Source organism: Sinocyclocheilus rhinocerous, unplaced genomic scaffold (genome assembly GCF_001515625.1).
Source record: "Sinocyclocheilus rhinocerous isolate Xijiao unplaced genomic scaffold, SAMN03320098_v1.1 scaffold1956, whole genome shotgun sequence".
Taxonomy (NCBI): Eukaryota; Metazoa; Chordata; class Actinopteri; order Cypriniformes; family Cyprinidae; genus Sinocyclocheilus; species Sinocyclocheilus rhinocerous.
The window spans coordinates 654,771-672,110 of NW_015638932.1; the positions used below are offsets into that span (position 1 = coordinate 654,771).

A 17,340-nucleotide genomic window follows, 5' to 3' on the forward strand; every position below is an offset into this window, starting at 1 on the left:
TTCACTGACCAACTTAAATGTATTTTGTAAATATAAACAGATTTTGATTTTGATGGCTGCAACACACTCCAAAAAAGTTGGGACAGAGGCTAAATAAAAGTGAAAAGATTACAGAATATCCAAGTTAAACAGTTTTCAAACAGTTTTTTTCACAGTAAGCAGGTGAATTGGTAATAGGTGAGGGTGTCATGTTTGGGTATAGAAGGAGCATCTCAGTCTTTGCAAGCAAAGCTGGGTCATGGCTGAGAGAAGTGTCAAACAAATCAAAAATCATTTCTCAATGCAAAATCACTAAGAATTTAGGTCTTTCACCAACTACCATACATAATATTGTGAAAAGAATCAGGGAATCCAGAGAAATCTCAGTCTGTGTAGGGCATGGCAGGACACTAGTTGAATCTGTGTGACCTTTGGATCCTCAGATGGCATTGCATAAGAACCTGTCATGCTGCAGTGTTAAATATAGCCACATGGGCTCAGGAGTACTTCGGAAAACCTCTTTCACCTAACACAGTCTGCAGCTGCATCAAGAAATGCAACTTGAATCACTGTTACACAAGGAGAAATGTATACATAAATTTTAGGCAGAGATGACGCTGGGCACGAGCTCATCTTAGATTGTCCAAAAGACAGTGAAAATGTGTGCTGTGGTCAGATTAGTTCACATTTCAGCTTGCCTTTGGGGAAAATGGACATCAAATTGTTGGTCCCAAAGATGAAAGGGACCATCCAGACTTCAATCAGTGACAGGGGCAAAAGCAAACGTTTGTCATGGTGTATGGGTGCATCAGTGCAAACGGCATGGGTGACTTGCACACGTGTGAAGGTACCATTGACATGGAGACATATATTGGAATTGTACAGAGACATATACTGTCATCAAGATGACATCTTTCATGGAAAGTCCATGATTATTAGATCAAGACAATGCCAGGTCTCATTCTGCATGTGCTATAACAGCGTTCCATAGACACATGTGGATGTGACTGACTGGCCAGCAGATCTGTCTCCTATTGAATTCTCTCCTATTTTCCGAGCTTGTAAAAATATGCATAGAACACATAATAAAAAAAATCATAATTATATTATAAAAATAATTATAAACTAAAATGTAAATATACGTAGCACATATATATTTGGGGTAAAATATTTCATTTAAAACTATATTATGGATAATTTTAGTATTACACGACTTTTAAGTATTTATAATCACCATTTCTCTTGTTCTTGAATCTTGGATTTTTATTACTATTATTTTCTGAGTTTGATGAAAAAATCTCACACACTACATGTATAACCATTTACCTTATACCTAATCATAAACTACCCATAAAATCGTATTGTTTGTTTGGCAAACCTTATATCAAGCTTTTTTTTTTTTGTTTTTTTACACGGTGCTTCCACTGAGAGTTAAAGAGGGTCACTGAGAAAAAAATAAAAAAATAAATAAAATAAAAAAACTTTTTTGAAAATATTTCCTGAGACCTCAGGTGCGTGGAAATAATTCCATTCTTTGGACGTACAAGGACAGAGCAGAAGAAGTTATGCTGGTGTGAATAGTACCAGTAGAGCATGTTGTGTTGTTATTGACACTCAGTGGCACAATAAGCTGTTTTTCAGAGATAAAAACATGAACACTTGATCTTAAATGTTTCTGTATCTGTTCTGATATGCAACCAACCAGACCCGAGGAGGTCTTGTAAGTAACCTTGCTAAGAAATAGCATCTGTTAAAATTGTTAAAGCAAATGAATAATCTGTAACATGAAAGCCCTCCCTTACATCAGAAACTGACATTAGACTCAATAACCATCTGGGAATGGAGGAGTACAGTTGCATGCCTCTACTTCTCCATCATTTGTCAGGTTCTTCTCTCTGGAGATAAACTAGCTGTGCTCTCTTTGTATTTCTTAGTGTGGCCCCTTCAAAAGCTGATCACCTATAAGCTTCAAGTGTGCAAGGCTGAGCTTTGATGGAAAGTCCAGCCTATTGAGAAAGAGGGAAAGCTCTCTGATCTTTCTCAGCAAGGCCCCAGTGGAGAATTAGATTTCAATCTGGCAGGGAGGGAAAACAACATTTACGAAACAAAAGTTTAGAATAATTTGGGTAGAAAAGCAGAGCCCGACGGCCGGGCTTCTCAGAGCAGTTTCCTTGTTCTCCACCACTCAGTCCAGCCTGCTGATCAAAGCCACACTTCCAGATGCCTCTTGTTGAGTTTAAAGACAGAACTTCCTTAATCAAGAATCAGCCAATAGAAGATTTTAAAATATTTGGGCAATTACTTAATTCCCGTCAAGAAAATCACTGATTTATTATTTCTTTAAAATGGCTTTTAGAGACTCTACATTAAATGACTAATGTGCTAGTCAGAATTCTGATCTTGAGAGCAGTAAGAAGCGTGAGAAGGGCAAATGATATTTCTCTAGATCATGGTCAAAGCTTGACTGTAGAGTATTTGAAGTTTACAGGCCGTGTCCAGAGTCTAAAGATGTCAATATGGGCGACCCTTTTTCTTGGAGGCTTCAATGTCCTAAATTTTATGCTGCTGTCCGTTTAATACATTAATTTAGAGTAATTAATTATAAGAGCATTATAAAAGAAATGTTATGTTTTATATATGTGTGTAATTTTTTATTTATTAAGCTCTAGATTTATTGGGCTCTTGAGTGAAAGCTGATTCTGTCGTTTACTGTTCCCAACATTAGTCAGTGAAACATCCAGAGTGGCAAAGACAAATGCGACACACTATGGAGCAGAGAGGAAGTTGAGGTAGAGAAATAGTTTAATGGATGCAATTGGGTGGTTGTATGAGTTGGAGGGTTGAAGGGTTGAAGGGAACTTTAGGGGGTGGAACAGTAAGGCACTTCAAAGCTTTGATGTTGTGAGCCCCTAAATGAAGGGGACTGAAGGTCCGTGCTAATGGGAACCCATGTGGAGATGAGAGAAACTGTAACAGACATAGCTGAAAAGTGAGAGCGAGAGCGAGTTTGTATGCTTTTTATGACTGAATGTGTTGATATTTAATGGAGTCAAAGGTTCTATTGATGGACTCCTTTTGTTGTCAGTGGAGGTACATTATGTACTGGTCTGGTATTTTAGCTGCATGTGTGTGAGTCTGTTGAGCAGTGCTAAAGTATTCTACTCATTTATCCATCCTATAAGCCCCTGCTCTTGTAACTTCAAAGCTCGATACTCATCATAAAACATCAAACTCAGTCACCTTGAAATGTTCCTCTTGAAGCCACCTTTGAATGTTCAACATCACATCAACCCAATATGTTAACAATCCTTTATTAAATAATCATAATAACAATCATCATCATCATCATAAAAAGCACATTTTCTGTACAAAGTGTCCAAAGAGAGACTGGAATTCTACCCAGTGCTGTGATTCTCAAGTATTTCGAGTGTTTAAGTCAGAAAAACGCTCCAAAGCAGTCTTTTTCAGGTTCATAGCCGAGGCTGGAACAGAATAACTCCAAGGCACTTGCAAAAGTCCAGGGGTCCAGTAGCAAGAGTCTTCAAGAAGATAAGAAGTATCAGAGTCTCAAAACTCCATATCAAAGATTCCAGACTCTCATAACGTGTCGTCTTCTGCAGAGGCATAGTGTGCTTTGGGTGCATTTATTTTCACCAACTCCAACAATGCATTTTTAAGTGTGTATGAGAGTGGGGGATCCCATCTGAGCAAATAGGTAAATATTTACGGCATCTGTCTTCCACCTTTTTCCAGTCTTCGAAAACCACAGGGGAGCAGATTTACAACCAAACCTGTCTCCTGTTAACATAAAGCCTAAGCATGGAAACATAAAACTGAGTAAAAGACAGAAAAAAATCAACTGGGAATGAAACAGAGGAAAGAACTTCTGTATGGTGTACATCAATCCATTGGAGATCCTCAAAGCTCGGTGTTAAGCACTTACTGGTTTGCACATAACCTAAATGATCAATAAATGTTTTTTTTTTTTTTAAGGTGAATTAATGACCACTGGTTTTGTAACACTCATCTCGGCCTCTCAAATAAGGATTTCAATAAAATATATTAAATATGTTTGTATATGCTTTTTTATTTTTCAGATTGATCCAAATCTAAACTATTTGACCTCGCATGGACCTATAAACAATCATTTTGATGTGTAAAAATATCTGTTTGACCCAAGAGCCAAGATAAACTGCACACGACTGGCGTAGATTTGAGTCTATTTTTGAAAATGTTCTTTCCTTTTTTTAAATACAAGCAGTGGACCTGAAGTTATCTGAGCCAATAACTGTAGCATTCTTTAATGCCCAGAGTAAAAAATAAATAAAAATAACAGAAACCGTATTTCAAACATATCCCTTCAGTATCTGTCAGCCTTTCAACCCTTGTTTCACATTATTTAATACCTGTTTGCTAGCTCAAATCTCACACATTAGCTTGGCAGTCTTTGTCTCCCAGTTACAGCAATCCATAGGTTGCACTGACAAAATCCTCAGTCGTTTCAAACAAGTGTGGTGCCTTTTTTTTTTTTTTTTCAAAACACAATCCACAAAACACACTGTGCCGAAAACTAAATTTAAGAACCCTTAATATGTCTTACTTTTCCATTTCCAAGCTGTCAGACTGACAAGAGAAACAAACGGTTGGCTGAAAGAAATGGGTTGTAAACACTCAATAATAATGACATATAATCACCCTGGGCTACTAAACTTCTCTTTGAGGGAAAACAATTAAGCAAGATTAAACCCAAAGCCTTTAAAAACAATGCACAACAACCTAGGCCACAAAATTTACTTTTGGGAATGATGGGGGACAGAAGTTTGTGGCTTGAAAGTCCAGCAACAAATCTCACATTTTAAAAACTAGACCTCTTAGAAATCTAAGCTGATATACTCTCATCTTTTTGGAATAGCAGAACATTGATATGTATCAACATTTGTTTTGAGGCTGAGCCCTGGAAAGGGTTTCAATCCTTGTGGCACAAAACTCTCCACTTTTGATGTAATTCAGTGAAAGACAAGGAAGTCCTTGGCAGCAGTGTTAGAGCTAAATAAGCACAACTGCTTGGAAAATAAGCTCCAGGAAAAGTTCAGTCTAGGAGCTTTCCAGCTGAGATGGACATGCATTCCAGGAATACTTAGAGATGAGGCTTGTCTCTTCAAAGAGTCAAATCGGGTTACTTGGGGGTCATTTTAGGATACTTGATATCTCCCCATCTGTTTTCCTCAAGCCTCGGAGCAGCAGCGCTGTTGGTTAAGCTTTACTTTGTGCTTAATCCCATCATACAGCTCAAAGTTGTAGTTCTCCAAAGTGGTAGACGAGCGTGACGTCAAGCCGCCATATGAGCAGGTACAGTAAAGAAGGAGGCCGGCACACACAGCACCTAGAAGAACACCCAGAGAGCTCATGACGATAATGGTCAGGAGAATGGGGTCCAGAGAGTACAGCCATGTGTTGTCCTTATCGACTACGCGTGTCACCGGAGGCTCTGATGGCGTTTCGGCTGTGCTCCACTCTGGAAACTGGAAACCTACAAGAAGAAGAAAAAGGGAAAGCACATAAAGATGTGTATTAACAATCTCACTTTTGTTTTTGGACATGATACCATGGTAATACAATGATATTTTTTGAAGGAGTGTGATCTCACTCCAAAAATAGTGACGTATCAGATGGTACACTTACAAAAGGTACTGTGGTGATACCATGGTACAGTGATGGCATTAGATGGTAATTCCATAGTACTATGAAATTTAGTGTGCTTCTGAAATTCATGTACCACGGTTTTTATGGTGAACCATGGTACATTCAAGGATGGGGTACATGTCGAATGTCACCTAACAAATCCAGAATACAGGTCTCATCACATCCGCTTATCAGAGAAATTGTTGACAGCAGTATGAACTGACGGTGATATCTATGGACTTTTAAGGTAATCAGCTAACCTATGTAGCTAGCTGTTGTTATTGTTGCCATTTTATTCCATTTTAATATCTGAAGTTTAGTTAAAAGAAAAAAACTTTTAGATCTCAATCCGCTTATGAAACAGACATCGGTTATGCTCATTTTTGGTATCTCCTTTGACGGCATCTTGAGTAAAACAGCTCTATATTTAATGAGGCACATACAAAAGACCTGAACCAGAAGCAACAAGACCTGTTTTACAGAATACTGCAGTATGTTACACATAACCCCCATACCACAGTATTAACATGGCACATGTTCAAAACACCATGGTAGTACCATGTCCAAAAAAGATTTTATTTTATTTTTTTAACGAATAAAGTGCAATGGTATTAGCATGTTTTTGTACAATGGTATTCCTTGAAGTATTTTGGAAAAAATACCATGGTACTTCAAAGTACTTTAAAGAATACCATGGTATAACATATATCTTGTTAAATTAATATAGTAATCAGTGGTATTACCTCTACAGCATGTATTTGTAAGCATGTTTTGTTCAACACTACAGCCTTTGGAGGCTAAACAGAAGTTTTTGTGTTTGTTTTCCCACAGTATCCAATGGAGGAAGGCACATCTAACCAACTAATGGCCTGGTCTGAGGGAGAACAGTGTCGGCTGTTTTCAGCTGACAAAACTAAGCCGTAAACACTTCTGTGGCACCCTGTGCCTTGCTAGCGGTTGCATTAGGCTTAATTAGGCTGCTTCTGACAGCGAGCTGAGGCCAAAACTCGTACCAGCTGAGCTGCTTTTGCACTTTGACTGATATCTGTTGCATTTTGTTAAATCTTTGCCCTTCTAGTTCCAACAAATGGCTTCCGAGGTGATTGACAGCTTGTGTAGAGTGTAAGCTAAACACAGACTTCATTATATTGTATTAGAGTAGGGGGAAAATGAGAAAAAGATGGAAGACATTGATAAAGGAAGTCGGGAGAGTAAAAGAAAGACAGATGGAGGGGGTTGACAGTCTATAAGGATGAACAGATTTCGGTTGGGTAATTAACTCATCCTTGTCTTTTTTATTTATTTATTTAAGAGGCAAAACAAAGATGGATTCCAACTGTGTGATAGCAGGAAGGGAAGGGCGGAAAGTCAGATAACTAGATTTTTTTTTTTCCCTGCAGAAATGCGGGGTGAGGGCGATGCGAATGTGAACAAACACGTACATACCCACACAAGCATGTCAGCTCTACCCATACAAACATATGTACAGATGAACTGTGGAGCTCCACAGTTAGTGCAAAACAATTATGGAATGGGAAGCGGCATTCGCAAAACATTTAATTACATAATGTGATGTATTTTCAAATAAATAATATACTCAAAGAAAAAAAGATTGGGAATTGATTGGACAGATAATGTGCACTGACAAATCATTCACAATAAGACCAGAAACATGCATTGTGCAAGTAATTAGGGTGTATTCTGATTTCATGTTCACTGTAAATATGTCCAAACCATCTGTTTTTGACTAATCTGAAAACCTTGAGGGGGAAAAAATAATAGATGAAAGATTTCTCATTACTGGTTCCCAATTTATTTATTTTTTTACTTGGTTAGAATAAATAGCCTGCCAGGAAGCAGTCATATATTGTATGTATGTAGTGGGAACTAACCTGCATTTATGTGGTCCTTCCCGTTGAAGAGACGCCCATTTCCGACTGCTGTTTTTTTAACTGTGGATAAAAATGTAGACATTGTATTAAAATCTATAAGACGATACAAAATTAAAATTAAAAAGTGCTCAAAATTATTATTAATAAATATATATGAATGAAAATATAGCGTGCATTCTTGAATTAACAAACTTTAGTACACAATAGGGTGATAGTCACCTTCAAATCATAAGAATATTATTCAGAATTCAGATAACTAGCCCTAAACATGTCAACAATTTACAGCTAACTAACTTCAACAAAGTTGCTAATTTACACTAATTCTTGCGGTAGCGACAACTCTGAGAAACAGAGAAACTCTTGTGAAACAGAGTTTGTTCAACTCAAAGTGCTTGCATTCACATACTTGCGTGAGTTCTAAATAAGTATATTTTGAGACTTAATGTTAAATAATAAATTATTAATGGGACGCAAGATATGTAACATAATTACAGAGTACAGAGAATAACATCATGTGACCTACATAATTGCTAATTGAAGCAATCCAGCATTTACACATTAAGGGAAAACACAAATATAGCAGCAAAAATAGGCCAATGTCTATTGTTACTATGCTGATATAAATCGATATAAAAAGAAGTGACGATTAGAAAAATAAGATTTTATTGTCACATTTTAAAAGCAGGTTTTCAGGACACAAATTCATCAAGCAAAAATAGTCTGTTCACATTGGCATTTTAAACAGTTTACTAATTTCAAAGTTGAGGTATAGGCTGACCACAGTTAGAAGGTACTTTCATAAAGCAAAGTGCATCATCATCATCCTCATCATTATAATTAAATTCATAGTCTGTATCAGAAGCATCACCACCACCTAAGTAAGCTTTGCGGTACAATAAAAGGCCCATAACTTTCAAATGGCTTTATGGATCAGGTCGCTTTGTTCCAAATATGTCCGAGTCGGAGCCCGCTGTGTCTAAAAGCAGAGAAATCAATGTGAAAGCTCACGCTCCACGGTTGTGAAGGCGGTAGCCTGACTGGATTCATTGTGAGCGATCTATTCTACCCAACTCCCCACCTCAGAGAAAAACACTGTCCGACAACCCCTGAGATGCCCGTGTCCAAAAGTAGCATGAGTCATTCGGATCCAAAGAGACATCGGAAGGGGTGTGAACATCAACCTCAATCCTCTGGTCTTTGAAAAATAGACTGTTTTGCTTTATTAGAAGCTTCTCGTTCAGTATACGTGATGCATTTAAGAGCCCGAGAAGAATGGCTGTTTGGCATTACGCCTCGCTGGCTGACGTGTTGACGGCGTTCTCGAGAGAGCGCTCGTACTCATTAATGTGGTTTCCCCGAGTCGACAAGAGACACAGGGCAGGAGACAAAATGCCTATAGCAGCTTTAATAAATGGTATCTGGTCCATTAACTAATTAAAAAATATTAAGAGTGAAGAATGAAGGAGGGACATGGTTTAGGAAGAAAAGAGCGATAAAGTGCTTGCTTTAAAAGCACATTGCATGACGGTGCCAAAACATCTCTTACCACCTCACAGCAGGAAATGGCATTAAAAAGCCCCTCAGGAGCCAAGGGTCTTTATCCTTTTATTTCCATTTTGAACGGCTTACTTCTTATATCGACACGAAGACCTTTTGAAATGCTTTGAGTCCTGATTCTAGATCTGCTGAATGTTCTTAAAGGGATAGTTCACCCAAAAATGAAAATTTGATGTTTATCTGCTTACCCCCAGGGCATCCAAGATGTAGGTGACTTTGATTCTTCAGTAGAACACAAACGGAGATTTTTAACTCAAACCGTTTCAGTCTGTCAGTCGTATAATGTAAGTGGATGGGAATCACGGCTTTGCAAGAAACTGAACAGTATTTATATTGTTTTTTACCTCTGATTTTCACTGCAATGTCTGAACTGTCCTGAGCGCGTCCTGAGCGTGTTCGCGTCTTTTTCTTCAGCCTGCACGTGAGGCGCCTTCTTCTTCTTCTTGCTTTACAGCAGATCACAGACGTGTAAGTGCATTACCCCCACCTATCTCTCAAATGGACCATTGACACTCCTATTTGAGATTGTAGATAGAGTGTCAATGGTCCATTTGAGAGATAGGTGGCGGTAATGCACTTATAAGCCTGCGATCTGCCGTAAAGCAAGAAGAAGACATTACCGCCACCTATCTCTCAAATGGACCATTGACACTCTATCTACAATCTCAAATAGGAGTGTCAATGGTCCATTTGAGAGATAGGTGGCGGTAATGCATTTATAAGTCTGCGATGTGCCGTAAAGCAAGAAGAAGAAGAAGGCGCCTCACGCGCAGGCTGAAGAAGAAGACGAGAACGCGCTCAGGACAGTTCAGACATTGCAGTGAAAATCAAAGAATCACCTGTGCGTCTTTCTTTCAAACGTGAAAGACAAAAGAAAATGCTAAATGTTTACATCATGTTTTTCTATGCAAATGAGATTTGAGCAAATAATAACTTTATTCTGGCTCACACAAATTGAATGACTTCAGAAGATTTCTATTCATACAAACTACTTTTATGATATATGGTGAGATTTTTGAGACGTTCTTCAAAACATTTCCTTTTGTGTTCCACAGAAGAATGAACGTCATGTAAGTCTGGAATAACATGACAGTGAGTTTTCATTTTGGTTTTGTCGCTATCACTTACATAAAGGAGCAACATGAACGTTCTTCAAAACATTTCCTTTTGTGTTCCACAGAAGAATGAACGTCATGTAAGTCTGGAATAACATGACAGTGAGTTTTCATTTTGGGGTGACCTATTCCTTTAATACTGCTTTGTAATACCTTGGAGTACCATTTAAATACTACAGAATATGCATGTGATAATCACTCAGTCCTAATACAGAACTGATTATTATAACCTATAAAACTGAATGACAACTCAATTCAGTAAATGATTCAACATGGCTATGAAAAAGCATATGGCAGTCTTGGACTGCATTCACTGCTAATCATTCTTAAAGCTTCATGATGCTTCAGTGAACTAAAATTGCTACCAGGTGTTGATATCTGCACAAGGTCTCTCCCACCCCAGCGCTCAGTGCTTCCTCAACGCATGGAGACGGAAAAAGGAAACAGCTGTCTTTGTTTATGGGACTTGTTTTTGGAGCCTCCACACCAGCAAGCGTTTGCTCAGAATAACACACGCCAACACAGTTTTGGGGGATCTTTGGGAAAAAAATGTGAGAAATGCAAGATAGAAAGGAATAACCTAGATACTGCCACAGAGAGCACAGAAGCAAACACAAAACATGAAGACTCCCTGACACAATCCTTCTTTCCCATAATTCTCTTATCTCATTGGTGGCGCCATCCCTTCATTTAAGTTGAGCACATCATTGATATGAAACCATGCCTAAAACAATCTTTAAAGTCAACATGAAAGAACATTTACAATGCATTTTAGTTCCGTAATGATGTATTTCCAAAAAAAAAAAAAAAAGATGAGGCTTTTTAATAGGGAATCACAATATCAACGTTTACTGGTCAAATCAATTTTTGTTTGGAATTATTGAAGCACTCTTTATTACGTTATTGACAACTGACATTAATCTATTGAGTTAAATTTTGGCAAGGTTTTAGGAAGGCTGTATTACCTACAACCGCAGCCTAAAACAAGTGTTACCAATAACATTAACCAATAATTGTCATGATCTAAGCGACAGTGGAAAAAGGAAACTCATTACATAAACATTTTTCTCTTTATAATAACAGTGCACTGATATGTCATTCACAATAAGACCAAGAAGTTGTATGAAGAAACTCAATTTTGATTTCATGTTGACTTTAAAGGCAATGTTCAATCACGACAGCATATGTTTATATCATCTTAGGTGGACTCTCAATGTATCAGACTTAACTCAAGATGTTTACATGCAGAAACCTTTTATGCAATACTTCGCCTTCCCTTATTACTAATTAAATCATGCTTGCGTTGTATTCAAAAAGTGCTGTGAAGCACATTCTCAGTAAGGGAGCCTCCGCCCGTTTGCTTTAATTTATCTGAAAGCTTCATGTTCTCTCTTTCACCAAAAATCTGTTCCCATGTTCTGCTATAATAAAGTAAAGTACTCGTAATCAATCTCAGGGACTAGTCAAAGTGCAAACATTGTGGCATGTCCACAACAGCTCTGAACTCCCCAATGTTCTGACCTTGTCCAATCACATTGATTTAACATAAGTATAGCACACTGGATCAAAGTCAGTCCAGGATCAATGATTGAGGTCAGTGGATAACACGTCCTCTTGGCTTGGCGTTCATCAAGAGGCTGGATACAAATTCGCTCTTGGAGAAGGTCCCTCCAGATGAGTATGAGTTGGCTAGATGTGGTAAACAAGCTGAGCACACTAAGACAGGGTCGTCAGTATCCAAGAAAGAAAAGAACACAAACAGAACGAGGAAACAGAAAAATCGAAGTGTTGGGTTCATCTGGATGCATCCGAATCCAAGCATCTGAGAGCGTTCTTTGAGGTTCTTCTCCAAATCTTCAGTCTGAGATCTGCTTTCATCAAGGACTTACTTCATGAAGTCAGCATCTGCTGGCAAACCTTTAGTCCAGGTGTCTCACCAGTAGGAATTCCCATCACCCTTCTCAACCCATACAGTCAACTTGGGTGTCACCCCTGCCCTGTGCACGCCGCCGTTCGGGTAATGTGCAGTGTGGGGGCTGTAGTAGGCCATTGTGGGTTGGTTCCTCCTGGCTGTAAGATGGCGACAGCTAACGGCCATGACAATGACAATGACCAGGAACAAGATGGCTCCTCCACCAGCAATTATGTAATACCAGTTGGGCAAAACGGGCGGTACTGACAGCGTATCTATTGTTGGCTCACTCTTGCCAGGTAGGGCTCCCCCTGGTGGAGAGATATACAAACTGTGAAACACACCACACTACTGCTAGGTTCAAATGCAAACACACTAATGCCATGGAAGATGCTGTATTGACTGTTTTGGCATTCAATCATACAGGGTAGAAGCTTCATGCTCCATGTTTCACTGTTCGAAATCACTATGAAATAATCTCTTTACAGTAGAGAATAGTTGTTGTGGGATCTACGTTTGGCTGCATAGCGGCGTGTACAGTGAAACAATGGGAGTGAATTAGGGCTGCACGATAAATCGCATGCGATATTTAACGCGCATCTTGTCAGTAAAGCCGGTTCTTTAATCAGCGGTAAATCTCCATCACCTGCGGGCTTTCACATGGAGCAGCATTAACTACACAGAGCCGTTGTTTCACTGACAAGCTGCGCAAGACCACGATCATATTTTGCGCATGTTTTGCGCAGCTCGTCAGTGAACAACGGCTCTGTGTAGTTAATGCTGCTCCATGTGAAAGCCCGCAGGTGATGGAGATTTACCGCTGATTACAGAATGGCTTTACTGACAAGATGCGCGTTAAATATCGCATGCGATTTATCGTGCAGCCCTAGAGTGAATGCAGTGCTGTTATGTAACGTGTTTTCAAATAGGCACCTGAGTCAGACTCCAAGCATGTTGCAAATAAACACTGCCCCGTTCTAGTCCTGGGGAGTGGGAATGTCGTACTATAAATCATTCTGGATTTTTTTGCATGCTGGATTTTGGGACAAGTGGCTCTCCAGGACTACTTAAAGGCCAAACCATTATGTTTTAGGGGTACATTGGGGCTGCATTCAAAACAAGAGGCTGTTTTGCCAAGCAGAGGCACATGCATTCTGTTCTCCCTCAGTTCGGCCTTCTGACATAATTGATCATTGGAGGAGTTTGTAATAGGGCTGGGCGTCGCCAGCTTTGTCACTGCATTGTGATGCAACACTATATATCATAAATGGATCGAAACTGAGATTGAGAGAGACACAGTGTGACAGCATGCAAGACTGATGATATGGAATCATTTTCTATTTTTGCACAGTCTTGCTCCAATTCTGACAAGTACTGTACACCAATTATTATTAAATTATTAAATGGATTTACATTTCTGTTCATCTAACTTCCATCAATCTCTATTAAATTTTCTTTATCAGTAGTTAATTTTAGAGTGGCTGAAAAATGCAACTTGTTACGTTAGCACCACTTTGATATTTTAGTTTTAGTGGGTTGAAATTTTGTAACACTTAATTTGATGATCACTAATTATCATTAACTGAACTACAAGAAATTATATGAATGCACACATAACTAACTGAATAAATAAATAATAAATTAAATAAATGATTAGTTAAATCAATATAGAAATATACACAAGTCAATACATTTAAAAGGTTAATAAATAAAATAAAATAAAATATATTAAACTAAAGTACAGATGCAATATCTTGAGAAAGAATTCATGCCTGGATCTGCATACATTCAGTTTGCCAGTTAAATTACAACCATTAAACCACCTATTAACAATCCAAGAGTTGTGATAGGCTAATTTTCACACCAACCACAAAGCTACTGGATGAGTTTAGCGGCTCTAGAAAGCAAACGTGACACGCCGCATGTTGACTTAAAATTGTAAAAACTTTAAGCAATGTCTGACAGACTGAAAATAAAAACAACCCTACATCTCCACAAAAACAACCAAAATAGTAACAAATATTACAATCACACAACAAGTGGAAGCAGAGGTTCTTGTCAGCTCTGCTTTGTCTATCTCACAGATTAGTAAAAGCACCGTGTGAGAAGCGAACATTTCAGTAAAGAATAACACCAACAAAAAAAAAAAAACAGTTCTCCAGGGACTCCAACGATACCCTGAGTCTCTGATGCAATGCTGCCATCTGAGCAGAACCCAGCACAGGCAGACATCTTGTTATGCTATATTCAGCTGCGGAGCATGACTGAGTCACTCATTAGGGAGAGCGACTTGGCTCTGCCTGTGTCTTTTATTGACACTCATTTCACGGAAGAAAGTGGAGGTGCTAATATGCCGGTAGCTTGTTTGGGTATTCTTGCCAATTCAAGTTTTTAAAAATAAAAATTTCTAAAATAATGAAATGGAGCCCCAAATATAAAAAAAAACCATCATACTGCTTCAGTGTCAAGTGCTGGACTGCAGTCCATGTCTGTATACACTGACAAATACTCTGTTCTTGAGGGATCCTACACTTTTCTGACAATTCCCATGACTTTTCTGGTCGTTTGTGATTAAAGATAAGGATTTTTGAACATTTCAGTAAAGAATAACACCAACAAAAAAAAAAAAACAGTTCTCCAGGGACTCCAACGATACCCTGAGTCTCTGATGCAATGCTGCCATCTGAGCAGAACCCAGCACAGGCAGACATCTTGTTATGCTATATTCAGCTGCGGAGCATGACTGAGTCACTCATTAGGGAGAGCGACTTGGCTCTGCCTGTGTCTTTTATTGACACTCATTTCACGGAAGAAAGTGGAGGTGCTAATATGCCGGTAGCTTGTTTGGGTATTCTTGCCAATTCAAGTTTTTAAAAATAAAAATTTCTAAAATAATGAAATGGAGCCCCAAATATAAAAAAAAACCATCATACTGCTTCAGTGTCAAGTGCTGGACTGCAGTCCATGTCTGTATACACTGACAAATACTCTGTTCTTGAGGGATCCTACACTTTTCTGACAATTCCCATGACTTTTCTGGTCGTTTGTGATTAAAGATAAGGATTTTTCATTATTAAATTCATTAAATTGAAGGTTCAGTTTATTTTTATTTTTATTTTGTCAGGTACCAGTTTTTAAAATGAATGCATTCTAGAAGCATACATGTGATCACGACTATGATATTGCTTTTATTCAACAGTTCTATAAATGTATTTTAGACACAATACAGGCAAATTTGTTCTGACATTGAAAAAATTTTTTTTCGCTAGTCACAAAGGAAGTTTCCCTCGGCAGATAGATGTATACTAATTATAGAAACTTTCTATAATTCATATATACTTTGAATATAGTATCAGTTTCTTTAAAGTACCGCTATTATGCCATTTCCAATAATGCCTTTCATGCAGTGTGTAATGTAGCTGTATATGAATGTAAACGATCTGCAAAGTTGTAAAGGCGAAAGTGCACAATAAATAAAGTTATTGTCTCCCAAAAGAAATAATCGACTCTGAACAGCGTAAACGAGTTATTAGTAATTCAAATCCCACTTCTGTGACGGCTACACGTCACAGGGTAACACATTTGCATAATTCCCGCCAATGTTCTCCGCTGGCCTGTCGCGAACAACTTGACCCGCCCTCAAACACAGCATTTTATTGACGACTGATTCTCTTATCTCGGGGAGTTCAACACAGGATTTACAAAACGCTTGTTCTTGAAAGATGGTTCAGTACCCTGTTTATTTAGACCAGCTGGCTCCACTGAATCACAGCCTGTAAATATTATAAATAATTAATGTTTATATTTTCTATTGAGCGTTCAAAATACGGAACAATGGCAATGGGCGTATCGTTTCCGACACACTCTGTATACAGTAGACCAATCACAACAGACTGGGCCATCTGACCAATCAGAGCAGAGTAAGCTCAGGGAAAGGGGGGTTTTAGAGAGACTGAATCTTAGAACTGCTTCGAACGAATCGTTTGAGAATCGTTGGAAAATGATGCAATATTAAATGCATATTTTGAGAAAACGAAAGTGTTTTTTGACCTTGCAAGCATGTAAACCTATTGCAGGAGACTCCCAAAACAACATCAGAAACCTTAAAAATGGCATAATAGGGGCACTTTAAAAATGTTAAACCCTAAAATATTTCTATGATTTTCCATGACTATAGGATTGCACAAGTGTTAGCATGGCTGAAAGGAGAAAGATGCCTCAAAAATAGACTGACAGGATGCCCATCTGGAGTGCGTTTCCCGTACAACGACGTAACTCACTGATTAACCACCACAGTACGATGCATTGTTGTGGAAACTAACTAGCCAGTCATGACTGTTTCCCGAACATGGTCGCATATCCGTTGTTTGAACCACATTAGTTCAACAATTTAGGGCCGTTTTTAATGACGTCACATGCATGTGGTGGAGTAATAACTTCTGCTAATTAATTGATTCGAGATTTCTGAGATGCTGCTGTATTGAACATGGCACCTGATGATTAATTTACTATGTTTTGTTCCCTGTCATTTAGCTTTATTTGATGTTTGATTCATCACGGGTTTCCTCTTACGTCACACTCCGGGGTTCCCTTAGGCATTTATGTGCATGCGCACTCTTCAAAAACGGCGCTTATTGAGGACGCGCTAAAATTTATCGATTCAAATGTATATATATTTTCAAATTGAATGGAAGATATAGATTGTACTGCATGTTAGCATAATTTATTTAAGTCCATATGTCTTACTAACAAGAAACTATTCTTCTAACCACAGGTCGAGAGCTGTAGTTCCTACCATGTTTACAGTTAGTTCGTAGTTCGTACCAAGTTTGCGACGCTGTTTGTGAATGTTCATTTGAACTATGGTTTCGGGAAACACCGAATCGATGAACTATGTTGGTAACGATGGAACTTATTGGCAACCATAGTTGGCTAACGATGCTTTTGGGAAAAGCACCCCTGGTTAGGAGTGCTACAAATAGTCAATGACATCAAATGATAAAATACTGACACAACCTGAATGAGATTTGAAAGCTATGACAGAAGGGACAATGGTCAGCGAATAATGACTGAAATATTTCATGCAAGAAAGAAAGTCATACAATTTTATGACATGAAGGTGAAATTTCAGTTATTTCTGGGGAACTATTCCTTGAACGTCAAAGTATGTCACATTGTGGCAGAACAGCCTCATGAGTTTAGC

At 38.4% G+C, this 17,340-nt stretch overlaps 1 protein-coding gene across 1 annotated transcript in view; it reads right to left on the reverse strand.

Annotated features, from left to right (window-relative positions):
- Positions 1-3,359: 3,359 nt before the first annotated feature.
- The window catches only part of LOC107750056 (neuropilin-2-like), a 90,813-nt gene continuing 76,832 nt past the window's right edge, over positions 3,360-17,340 (reverse strand). The window contains exons 16-17 of the mRNA XM_016565314.1: positions 7,554-7,613; positions 3,360-5,509 (exon numbers count right to left, since the gene is read on the reverse strand). Of these exons, the coding sequence (XP_016420800.1) occupies positions 5,205-5,509; positions 7,554-7,613 (365 nt within the window). The 3' untranslated portion in view covers positions 3,360-5,204. The remainder of the gene's footprint in view (positions 5,510-7,553; positions 7,614-17,340) is intronic.